The sequence below is a fragment of the Salvelinus sp. IW2-2015 genome, linkage group LG32 (genome assembly GCF_002910315.2).
Source record: "Salvelinus sp. IW2-2015 linkage group LG32, ASM291031v2, whole genome shotgun sequence".
In the NCBI taxonomy this organism is placed as follows: domain Eukaryota; kingdom Metazoa; phylum Chordata; class Actinopteri; order Salmoniformes; family Salmonidae; genus Salvelinus; species Salvelinus sp. IW2-2015.
Genome location: NC_036871.1, coordinates 32,812,165 through 32,824,059, shown reverse-complemented (window position 1 = coordinate 32,824,059; position 11,895 = coordinate 32,812,165). Strand labels below are relative to the sequence as shown.

The following is an 11,895-nucleotide window of genomic DNA, read 5'->3' as shown; positions in this document are numbered from 1 at the left end:
TGTTGTAGTAATATGGTAGTGGTGTAGTAGTATAGTAGTAGTAACAGTGTAGTACTGACCGTGTATAGTTGGGAACAGGCTGGTGCCGAGGTTGTGGTAGAGGTTCTTGTCTTGGCTCATCTCAAACACCTTCTCCCACTCCTGAACTGACATCTGGCTTTTGATGCTCTCTGCTGTCTGATCCTCATCACGCAGCTCCTTCCCTCCAAACTACACACACACACACACACACGATTACAACTCCCTTCAAACAAATGTTGTACATGCATGCATTACATGTATACTAGTTTGTAGCCTGAAGTAGTGTGAGTGTGTATGTCTCGATGGTTGGGTGAGTGTGTCGATGTTTGGGTGTGTGTGTATGTGTGTGTCTCGATGGTTGGGTGAGTGTGTGTCGATGTTTGGGTGTGTGTGTCTCGATGGTTGGGTGAGTGTGTGTGTCGAAGTTTGTGTGTGTGTGTGTCGAGGTTTGGGTGAGTGTGTGTCGTACCCTGGGGTTGGTAGGAGCCACATGGCAGGCGAGGAAGGCCAGTCTGTAGGACAGCTCTCTGACACCCAATGCTTTAAGACCGCGAAGGCCCTCGTTCTCATAACCCTGTCTCCCTCCTACACGGGAACTGGTCTCTGCTCGCACACCTAGAGAGATGGGAAATTAGTCCTGTTGTGTGTCTGTATGACCTGTGTACGTGTCATGCCAGTGTGTGTTTGTTTGTGTGTGTACATACCTGCGGTGCTGAGCTGGGAGACGTCGGGAACCACTATGAGTGAGCCAGTGATATCACAGCGGTCTCCGGCCTGGGCCGTCTCCACAGCCTCAGCCCTCAGAATCACCTCTAGAGAGCGGGGGATGGACCCTCTGGGCAGCTCTGCCTGGGTCTCCTGGATACGCACCTACACACACACACACACACACACACACACACACACACACACACACACACACACAGAGGTTAGACATACACACGCATAACACACACAAGTTTCAGACTCAGACACACACGTAACATTACTGACACACAAACAATCACACGCGTGCCTTCCTACTATTCTGAAGAGGACCAAGTTGTTGAGGCGACAAAGTTATTTAGATGATATCTGACAGAATCCTCGAGCCGACTAGGTGAAAAATCAGACGTTGTTCCCTTGAGCAAGGCACTTAACCCTAATTGCTGTAAGTCGCAAAATGACAAAAAATGTAAACGTCTACCTTCTGGAAGTCGATGAATTTGGAGCGGTGTGTGTCTAGGTGGAAGCGAGCGCGGTTGCTGCAGACGGGGTTCCTGCAGACGGTGGGCGGTGCGTACTTGAACTGCTGGGGCACGTCCGGACACACCCCCTGGCAGTCCAGACACAGGAACGTCCCGCTCACCTGATGGAGGCAAAACAGAGAGGATCAGACACAGATGTCATACATCTCAAGAGTTTTTAGGAAGCATTATTTGGCCTCACTCACAAGCTGTGGGTATACGGTGTGTGACTCACCAGTTCTGGGTGTACGGGGTGCGTCCTCACTACCTGTGCACTGATCCGCACCAGAGAGCCGATACGCAGGGAGGACAGCTCACGGATCCTATAACACAAAACAAATACTGTCAGATCACACACAAAACATCTTAGAGAACAGAACACCATTTGTGTGACTTGAAACATTTGTCTTCAGGTATGTGTCTCTTACTTGTGTCTGGTGGGCAGGTCCTGAATGGCCAAGTAGAACTCCTTATTCACTGGGACATTCCCATGATCCCTAGCAAAGTTCCTCACCGCACGGCAAAGGAAGGGATACACTCTGAAGTGGAGGAGAGGTAGAAGCAGAAAGAAGAATAGAGAGCTTGTTAGGTGGACATAGTAACGCTAAGATCTTCAATTGCCAGCAGCATACCACCCTGCATACCACTGCTGGCTTGCTTCTGAAGCTAAGCAGGGTTGGTCCTGGTCAGTCCCTGGATGGGAGACCAAGGTGCTGCTGGAGTGGTGTTGGAGGGCCAGTAGGAGGCACTCTTTCCTCTGGTCTAAACAAAGATCCCAATGCCCCAGGGCAGTGATTGGGGACACTGCTCTGTGTAGGGTGCCGTCTTTCGGATGGGACGTTAAACGGGTGTCCTGACTCTCTGAGGTCATTAAAGATCCCATGGCACTTATCGTAAGAGTAGGGGTGTTAACCCCGGTGTCCTGGCTAAATTCCCAATCTGGCCCTCAACCATCACGGTCACCTAATAATCCCCAGTTTACAATTGGCTCATTCATCCCCCTCCTCTCCCCTGTAACTATTCCCCAGGCCGTTGCTGCAAATGAGAACGTGTTCTCAGTCAACTTACCTGGTTAAATAAAAAAAAATAAAAAAAATAACATGAACACACAAAGGTTCTAAGTAGAGGTCGACAAATCGGTATGGTCGATTAATTAGGGTCGATTTCAAGTTTTCATAACAATCGGTAATCGCCATTTTTGGACACCGATTATGGTCGATTACATTGCACTCCACGAGGAGACTGGGTGGCAGGCTGACCACCTGTTACGCAAGTGCAGCAAGGAGCCAAGGTAAGTTGCTAGCTAGCATTAAACTTATCTTATAAAAAACAATCAATCTTACCATAATCACTAGTTAACTACACATGGTTGATGATATTACTAGTTTAACTAGCTTGTCCTGCGTTGCATATAATCAATGCGGTGCCTGTTAATTAATCATCGAATCACCTAAACGGGTGATGACTTAACAAGCGCATTTGCGAAAAAAGCACTGTCGTTGCACCAATGTACCTAACCATAAACATCAATGCTTTTCTTAAAATCAATACACAAGTATCTTTTCTTAAACCTGCATATTTAGTTAAAATAAATCAATGTTAGCAGGCAATATTAACTAGGGAAATTGTGTCACTTCTCTTGTGTTCTGTGCAAGTAAAGTCAGGGTATATGCAGCAGTTTGGGCCGCCTGGCTCYTTGCYAACTGTGTAAAGACCATTTCTTCCTAACAAAGACTGTACTTAATTTGCCAGAATTTTACATAATTATGACATAACATTGAAGGTTGTGCAATGTAACAGCAATATTTAGACTTAGGGWTMRCACCCGTTCGATAAAATACGGAACGGTTCAGTATTTCACTGAAAGAATAAACGTTTTGTTTTCGAAATAATAGTTTCCGGATTTGACCATATTAATGACCTATGGCTCGTATTTCTGTGTGTTTATTATAGTTTATTATATTATAGTTAAGTCTATGATTTGATATTGATAGAGCAGTCTGACTGAGCGGTGGTAGGCAGCAGCAGGCTCATAAGCATTCATTCAAACAGCACTTTCCTGCGTTTTCCAGCAGCTCTTTGCAATGCTTGAAGCACAGCTCTGTTTATGACTTCAAGCCTATTAACTCCCGAGATTAGGCTAGCAATACTATACTATAAGAACATCCAATAGTCAAAGGTAAATGAAATACAAATGGTATAGAGAGAAATAGTCCTATAATAACTACAACCTAAAGACTCATACTAAAAGGAACCACCAGCTTTCATATGTTCTCATGTTCTGAGTAAGGAACTTAAACGTTAGCTTTTTTACATGGCACATATTGCACGTTTACTTTCTTCTCCAACACTGTTTTTGCATTATTTAAACCAAATTGAACATGTTTCATTATTTATTTGAGACTAAATTTATTTTATTTATGTATTATATTAAGTTAAAATAAAAGTGTTCATTCAGTATTGTTGTAATTGTCATTATTACAAATATATATATAAAAATCGGCCGATTAATCGGTATCAGATTTTTTGGGGTCCTGGTGTTGAAAAATCATAACCGGTCGACCTCTAGTTCTAAGTGTTCTGTTAGAGTTTGGGGAGGGCCTTATAAAGGTCTATGACTAAAACATCACACTGTTCTATTTTATGGAGTGTAGTGCCCCTCCTAAGATTGATTGAGGGATTTAAATATGATCCTAGATCTGTAGCTACCTGTAGAACTCCTCCTGGACGGTGGTTGCCAGTTCCTGATTAAATCCTTCCAGATCAGTGAAGGAGACCAGCAGAGTGTTTCTCTCTGGCCTGATCAGCTCCTCAGCATCACGGACATACTTCACCTCACCGTCTGCTGTCTGGTACCTACACACAGACACACACATAAATATAACATTTTTATTAGTTGTATGCATCCCATTTTGATGTATAACTGATGTATAACTGTGGTTATAGAAGACTCGTATGAAGCTAGACTGGATATGTTAGACATGCACATCGTGTTAGCCAACTCCAACTAGCTTGTAAGCTAAGTTAGCCAGCTAGCTAGGTTTCAACAGTTCCAAAAACTTGGTAAAATACGATTAAAATAGTTAGTTAGCACACTATTAATAAAGTAAATCCAGCCATAACATTGACGTTTAGCTATATGATACAGTTTTGATAGCTATCCAATAGCTATTAGCTAGCTAGCTAACAATGTACCAAGAACAATAACATTATCATGTCATTATTTCACTTACTCTTCTAAGAAAGCCTGGAAAAGCTTCTGGCATTTCTCTGCCAACTCGTCRTTCACCATCTGTCCCGCATTTTCCTGAGTCGGCTGTACAAGATCCATATTTTCACTGGATTAAAACTAAAATATTAATATATGAAATAGTTTCTAAAGTCTCTCCCGTCTCCTTTCGACTGTACAACGCACGCTGTGGGAAAGAAAGTGCATTTTCCGCGCGAAAACCAGGACCATGTGACATTTGGCGCGACATAGTCGACCAATTACATCGTTGTATCTTGAACCATGCAAACGTATGAAGAATTATAGCCAATCAAAAGTTGGTATGCAAATGTAGAACGACCTTTCTCCTTCSCCATGGCTTCCATGCTAGAAAAATGTATGCGTTATGACCATTTGCGGTTGTCACTAGTTACCGCAGACACAAAGTCAAAATGGTCTATATCGTAAAAATTCATGAAAACAAAAATGTGCTTTTTGGTCTTAATTTAAGGTTGGGGTTAGGAATAAGATTATCCGTGTGGTTAAAGTGTGGATTAAGGTTAGGGTTAGGTTTAAAATCAGAGTTTAAGAAGATAACTTGTAGAAATAGGTGGGGTTTAGCCATAARCATAACTTTGTGGGTGTGGTAACTAGTGATGACCGGACTGCGTGGACAGACCTAGGACCAGCTTCCCTTCCCACTCCTTGTATAAAGGTGGAACGCGCAAAACGGACCTTAGACAGTTAATAAAGTGTAATATCGTTACCGTGATGGAAGCAACTTTGTGTATTTTCCCATAAAATGAAAGAGCGTACTAGTGGTAGCTACATCCAGAATGTTGGTGGGGTGCAGTTCTGCGGTTTCTCCACTGGATGTAGCTGTTGAACTGACAGAGCATGTTCTCAAGTGCAGCATTGTCATATTCTTGTAGTGATAAGGTTTTGTAAAAACTGGGATTTTGTGGTTTTAACAGGGGAAGGACAAGGACCATAGTTTGCCAGTTCTCCCTGGCAAGTGCCCTTCTCCCATCTCTTCTTCATAAACAGTAGCCAACACGAATATGGAGGATGTCTACCTGTCATTCACCAATCCTGGTCTTTCATATAATTGGTGCAGTTGAAGGGAGAGGAGACAGTATTGGGATGTCATGTACACCTTTTCCCATGTCCTTCATGTACACTGTTCTGAAATCACCGGACCGGTGATAAGCAATATGGTGGATGCTTACCAGGTGCTTGTTTGCTTTTACCTGCTCAGTTCTTTCACACCAGAGCATATAAAGGAGAGGAAGCCCCTTTATACTGTTAAGATGAAGCCCATTTCTTTCTGACTTTCCCACGATTGTTCAGTCTCACCAACAGGAAACTATCGGTCTTGACTTGACCAGACCATCTGTAGGCAGTAGCCTACCACACACACACACACACACACACACACACACACACACACACACACACACACACACACACACACACACACACACACACACACACACACACACACACACACACACACACACACACTTTGTTACATTACAGCCTTATTTATTTATGTTTTTTCCCTCATCAATCTACATACACACAATACTCCATAATGACAAAGAAAAAAAGTTGTTTATTTTTTTTTGCAAATGTATCAATAAAAAACAACTGAAATATCACATTTAAATAAGTATTCAGACCCTTTACTCAGTACTTTGTTGAAGCACCTTTGGCAGCGATTACAGCGTCGAGTCTTCTTGGGTTTGACACTACAAGCTTGGCATACCTGTATTTGGGGAGTTTCTCTCATTCTTCTCTGCAGATCCTCTCAAGCTCTATCCGGTTGGATGGGGAGCGTCGCTGCTCAGCTATATTCAAGTCTTTCCAGAGATGTTTTATCGGATTCAAGTCCGGGCTCTGGCTGGACCACTTAAGGACATTCAGAGACTTGTCCCGAAGCCACTCCTTCGTTGTCTTAGCTGTGTGCTTAGAGTCGTTGTCCTGTTGGAAGACCCCAGTCTGAGGTCCTGAGCACTCTGGAGCAGGTTTTCATCTAGGATCTCTGCCACTGAAAAACATCCACACAGCATGATGCTGCCACTATCATGCTTCACCGTAGGGATGGTGGCAGGTTTCCTCCAGACATGACGCTGTGCATTCAGGCCAAAAAGTTCAATCTTGGTTTCATCAGACCAGAAAATCTTGTTCCTCATGTTCTGAGAGTCTTTTAGGTGCCTTTTAGCAAACAAGCAGGCTGTCATGTGCCTTTTACTGAGGAGTGGCTTCCGTCTGGCCCCTCGACCATAAAMCCCTGATTGGTGGAGTGCTGCAGAGATGGTTGTCCTTCTGGAAGTTTCTCCCATCTCCACAGAGGAACTCTGGGGCTCTGTCAGAGTGACCATCGGGTTCATGGTCACCTCCCTGACCAAAGCCCTTCACCCCCGTTTGCTCAGCTCTAGGAAGAGTCTTGGTGGTTCCAAACTTCTTCCATTTAAGAARGATGGAGGKCARTGTGTTCTTGGGGACCTTCAATGCTGCAGAAATGTTTTGGTAACCTTCTCTAGATCTGTGCCTCYACACAATCCTGTCTTGGAGCTCTACGGACAATTGCTTCGACCTCATGGCTTGGTTTATGCTCAGACATGCACTGTGAACTGTGGGACCTTATGTAGACAGGTGTGTGCCTTTCCAGATCATGTTCAATCAATTGAATTTACCACAAGTGGACCCCCAATCAAGTTGTAGAAACATCTCAAGGATGATCAATGGAAACAGGATGCACCTAAGCTCAATTTTGAGTCTAATAGCAAAGGACCTGAATATTTATGTTTTCGCTTTGTCATTATTGGGTATTGTGTGCAGATTGATGAGATAAATAAATACTTTCATCAATTTTAGAATTAGGCTGTAACATAACAAGATGTGGAAAAAGTCAAGAGGTCTGAATACRTTCTGAATGCACTGTAGAGGAGTGATGAGAAGAATGAGGGATAAACAGAGGGCATTTGTGCCTGTGTTTCAACACTGGTAGACATATCTTTACATGTGTGTGTATGTCTGCGTGTGTACAGGAGTGTTTGTGTGAGAAATCTTTCCCAGCTGTTTGCTTTTCCTAAATAGTGAGGAAGTCCTTCCTGTTTTGAATACTCTATGAATAGAGGAGAATAATGTGTGTTTGTGTGTTTATGTGTATCACCAAACCCCTGTTCGTGCCACTGACCCATTAGCAGCTGCATGGGTTTGGAAGTGGGACGMTTTTGATGTGGGGTATGCCAATTGCATCTCTGTGTGTGTGTGTGTGTGTATGTTTGTTTGTATAAGAGTGTGTGTGGGTGAGGGGTGAGTTTGGGGTATGGGTACTTTTGAGGAGTGTTGATTTGCCTTCTCTCTTCTCTCTGTTTCCTTCGCTCTTCATCCTCCTCTTCCTCCCTCTCTTCGTCAGGAAGCGGAGACAAACAGGCTCTGTTTTAATGCTGGGAGAGGCAGTTAACTTCCTACTTCTGTTTCTGCCACTTCCGTGTGTGTGTTTTGTTGTGTGTGTGTGTGTGTTGTGTGTGTGTGTGTGTGTGTGTGGTGTGTGTGTGGTGTGTGTGTGTGTGTGTGTGTGGTGTGGTGTGTGTGTGTGTGTGTGTGTGTGTGTGTGTGTGTGTGTGTGTGTGTGTGTGTGTATGGGGAGTGCTTGAAAGGGCCTGGGAAAATGGACTCTTCTTGTCACCCACACCGACCACTCTCTCCAAAAAAATAACATACTTGGGTCAAAGTTCAAACTGTTTGAGACTGCAATAGCAGCAGCAGCGGTAGTAGCAGTACTGTGAGACCTATTGTTCCCTACTGTGTTTCTTTCTATCTTTATTTTACACCAACATCCTGCTAATGCGCAGAAAGACTATTTTCTTGCTCCTCTGTTCTGTTCTGCTGGTGTGTGTGTGTGTGTGTGTGTGTGTGTGTGTTTTGTTTTGGGGGGGGTGTCTTTAATTAACACAGCTGAAAGGATGGAGCTAAACCAGCTGGTCCCCAGCACTGTCGTGGGAACAGGATCCATGGTAACCCTGTTTGACCAGAAACACCTGCTCGCCTCTGAGTGTGTGTTTTGCTGCATTTGACTGTTTATGCCCCTATACTGTAAGTTTTGTTGGCCTGAGTCCTTACTATGGTGGCTTTCATAGCTGTGTAATAAGGCCTGATAACTATCAAACAGTGGAGGCTCCTCAMAGGAGGAAGGGGAGGACCATCCTCCTCAGAGAATTTCATAAAAATTAAAATAGTGAAACAAAAAGTTATAATTTTTTGATAAAACTATACTATATTCACATGACACCAAATCATTTATTAAAACACTGTTTTGCGATGAAGGTCTACAGTAGTCTCAACAACACTCTGTAAGGTAGCACCATACTGTAGCTGGAGGACAGATACACTACATGGTTCAAAAGTATGTGGACACCCCTTCAAATTAGTYGATTCGGCTATTTCAGCCACACCCGTTGCTGACAGGTGTATAAAACCGAGAACAAAGCAATGCAACAAACATTGGCAGTAGAATGGCCTGTACTGAAGATCTCAGTGACTTACAACGTGGCCTGTCATAGGATGCCACCTTTCCAACAAGTCAGTTCATAACATTTCTGCCCTGCTAGAGCTTCCCCAGTCAACTGTAAGTGCTGTTATTGTGAAGTGGCAACGTCTAGGAGCAGCAACGTCTCAGCCGCGAAGTGGTAGGCCACACAAGCTCACAGAACGGGAGCACTGAGTGCCGAAGCACGTAGCGCGTAAAAATCGTCTGTCCTTGGTTGCAACAKTCACTACCGAGTTCCAAACTGGAAGCAACGTCAGCACACGAWCTGTTCATCAGGAGCTTCATGAAGTGGGTTTCCATGGCCGAACAGCGCACAAAAGCCTAAGATCACGATGCGCAATGCAAAGTGTCTGCTGGAGTGGTGTAAAGCTCGCCGCCATTGGACTCTGGAGCAGTGGAAATGTGTTCTCCGGAGTGATGAATCACTCTTCCCCATCTGGCAGTCCGATGGACGAGTCTGGGTTTGGCGGATGCCAGGAGAACGCTACCTTCCCCAATGCATAGTGCCAACTTTAAAGTTTGGTGGGGGAGGAATAATGGTCTTGGGCTGTTTTTCATGGTTCGGGCTTGGCCCCGAAATAATCTTAATGCTACAGCATACAATGACATTCTAGACGATTCCGTGTTTCTACTTTGTGCAAGGCCCTTTCGTGTTTCAGCATGACAATGCCCCCGTGCACAAAACAAGGTCRATACAGAAATGGTTTGTCAAGATCGGTGTGGAAGAACTTGACTGGCCTGCACAGAGCCCTGACCTCAACCCCATCGAACACCTTTGGGATGAATTGGATGGCCGACTGCAAGCCAGGCCTAATCGCCCAACATCAGTGCCCGACCTCACTAATGTTCTTGTGGCTGAATGGAGGCAAATCAAATCAAATTTGATTTGTCACATGCGCCGAATACAATAGGTGTAGACCTTACTTACAAGCCCTTAACCAACAATTCAGTTTTAAGAAAAATACCAACAAAAAATAAATAAATAAAAGTAACAAATAATTAAGAGCASCAGTAAAATAACAATAGRGAGGCTATATACAGGGGGTACCGGAACAGAGTCAATGTGCGGGGGAACCGGTTAGTCAAGGTAATTGAGGTAATATGTACATGTACGTAGAGTTATTAAAGTGACTATGCATAGATAATAACAGAGAGTAGCAGCAGTGTAAAAGAGCAATCCAATAGTCTGGGCAGCCATTTGGTTAGATGTCAGGAGTCTTAATGGCTTGGGTAGAACCTGTTAAGACGTCTTGGACCTAGACTTGGCCGTTCCAGTACCGCTTGCCATGAGGTAGCAGAGAGAACAGTCTATGACTAGGTGGCTGGAGTCTATGAACCATTTTTAGGGCCTTCCTCTGACACCGCCTGGTATAGAGGTCCTGGATGGCAGGAAGCCTGGCCCAGTCATGTACTGGGCCGTACACACTACCCTTTGTAGTGCCTTGCGGTCAGAGGACGAGCAGTTGCCGTACCAGGCTGTGATGCAACCCGTCACGATGCTCTCGATGGTGCAGCTGCAGAACATTTTGAGGATCTGAGGACCCATGCCAAGTCTCCTGAGGGGTATTAGGTTTTGTTGTGKCCTCTTCACGAATGTCTTGGTGTGCTTGGACCATGTTAGTTTGTTGGTGATGTGGACGCCAAGGAACTTGAAGCTCTCAACCTGCTCCTCTACAGCCCTGTCGATGAGAATGGGGACGTGCTCGGTCCTCCTTTTCCTGTAGTCCACAATCATCTTCTTTGTCTTGATCACGTTGAGGGAGAGTTTGTTGTCCTTGCAGCACACGGTCAGGTCTCTGACCTCCTCCCTATAGGCTGTCTCGTCGTTGTCGGTGATCAGGCCTACCACTGTTGTGTCATCTGCAAACTTAATGATGGTGTTGGAGTCATGCCTGGCCGTGCAGTCATGAGTGAACAGGGAGTACAGGAGGGCACTAAGCACACACCCCTGAGGGGCCCCCATGTTGAGGATCAGCGTGGCGGATGTGTTGTTACCTACCCTTACCACCTGGGGGTGGCCGTCAGGAAGTCCAGGATCCAGTTGCAGAGGGAGGTGCTGAGTCCCAGGGTCCTTAGCTTAGTGATGAGCTTTGAGGGCACTAGGGTGATGAAAGCTGAGCTGTAGTCAATGAATAGCATTCTCACATAGCTGTTCCTTTTGTCCAGGTGTGAAAGGGCAGTGTGGTGTGCAATAGAGATTGCATCATCTGTGGATCTGATGGGGCGGTATGCAAATTGGAGTGGGTCTAGGGTTTCTGGGATAATGGTGTTGATGTGAGCCATGACCAGCCTTTCAAAGCACTTCATGGCTACAGACGTGAGTGCTACGGGTCGTTAGTCATTTAGGCAGGTTACCTTAGTGTTCTTCGGGAGGGGACTATGGTGGTCTGCTTGAAACATGTTGGTATTACAGACTCAGACAGGGAGAGGTTGAAAATGTCAGTGAAGACACTTGGGGCCGACGTCATCGATGACTTATGATGAAGTCAGTGGACTGATGTGATGTACTCCTCAATGCCATCAGAGGAATCCCAAACATCATTCCAGTTGTGTAGCAACATTCATCTAGCTTATGCTGTTCATCTGACCACTTTTTTATAGACCGAGTCATTGGTGCTTCCTGCTGTATTTTGCTTGTGAGCGGAATCAGGGAGTAGATTATGGTCAGATTTGTCAAATGGAGGCGGGGAGCTTTGTACGTGTCTCTGTGTGTGGAGTAAAGGTGGTCTAGAGTTTTTTTCCCCTCTGGTTGCACATTTAACATGCCGTAGAAAAGGTTAGATTTAAGTTCCCTGCATTAAAATCCGGCCATGGAGTGCCGACTCTGGATTAGCGTTTTCCTGTTTGCTCTATGGGTAACAGCTCATTGAGATGCAAGTTTC

At 44.8% G+C, this 11,895-nt stretch overlaps 1 protein-coding gene across 1 annotated transcript in view; it reads right to left on the bottom strand.

Annotated features, from left to right (window-relative positions):
* The window catches only part of LOC111956770 (zygotic DNA replication licensing factor mcm6-B-like), a 14,832-nt gene extending 10,169 nt beyond the window's left edge, over positions 1-4,663 (bottom strand). The window contains 8 exon segments of the mRNA XM_023977355.2: positions 60-210; positions 491-636; positions 726-891; positions 1,208-1,369; positions 1,483-1,570; positions 1,676-1,786; positions 3,957-4,103; positions 4,481-4,663. Coding sequence (XP_023833123.1) covers positions 60-210; positions 491-636; positions 726-891; positions 1,208-1,369; positions 1,483-1,570; positions 1,676-1,786; positions 3,957-4,103; positions 4,481-4,578 — 1,069 coding nt within the window. The 5' untranslated portion in view covers positions 4,579-4,663.
* Between the last annotated feature and the right edge of the window lie 7,232 nt (positions 4,664-11,895).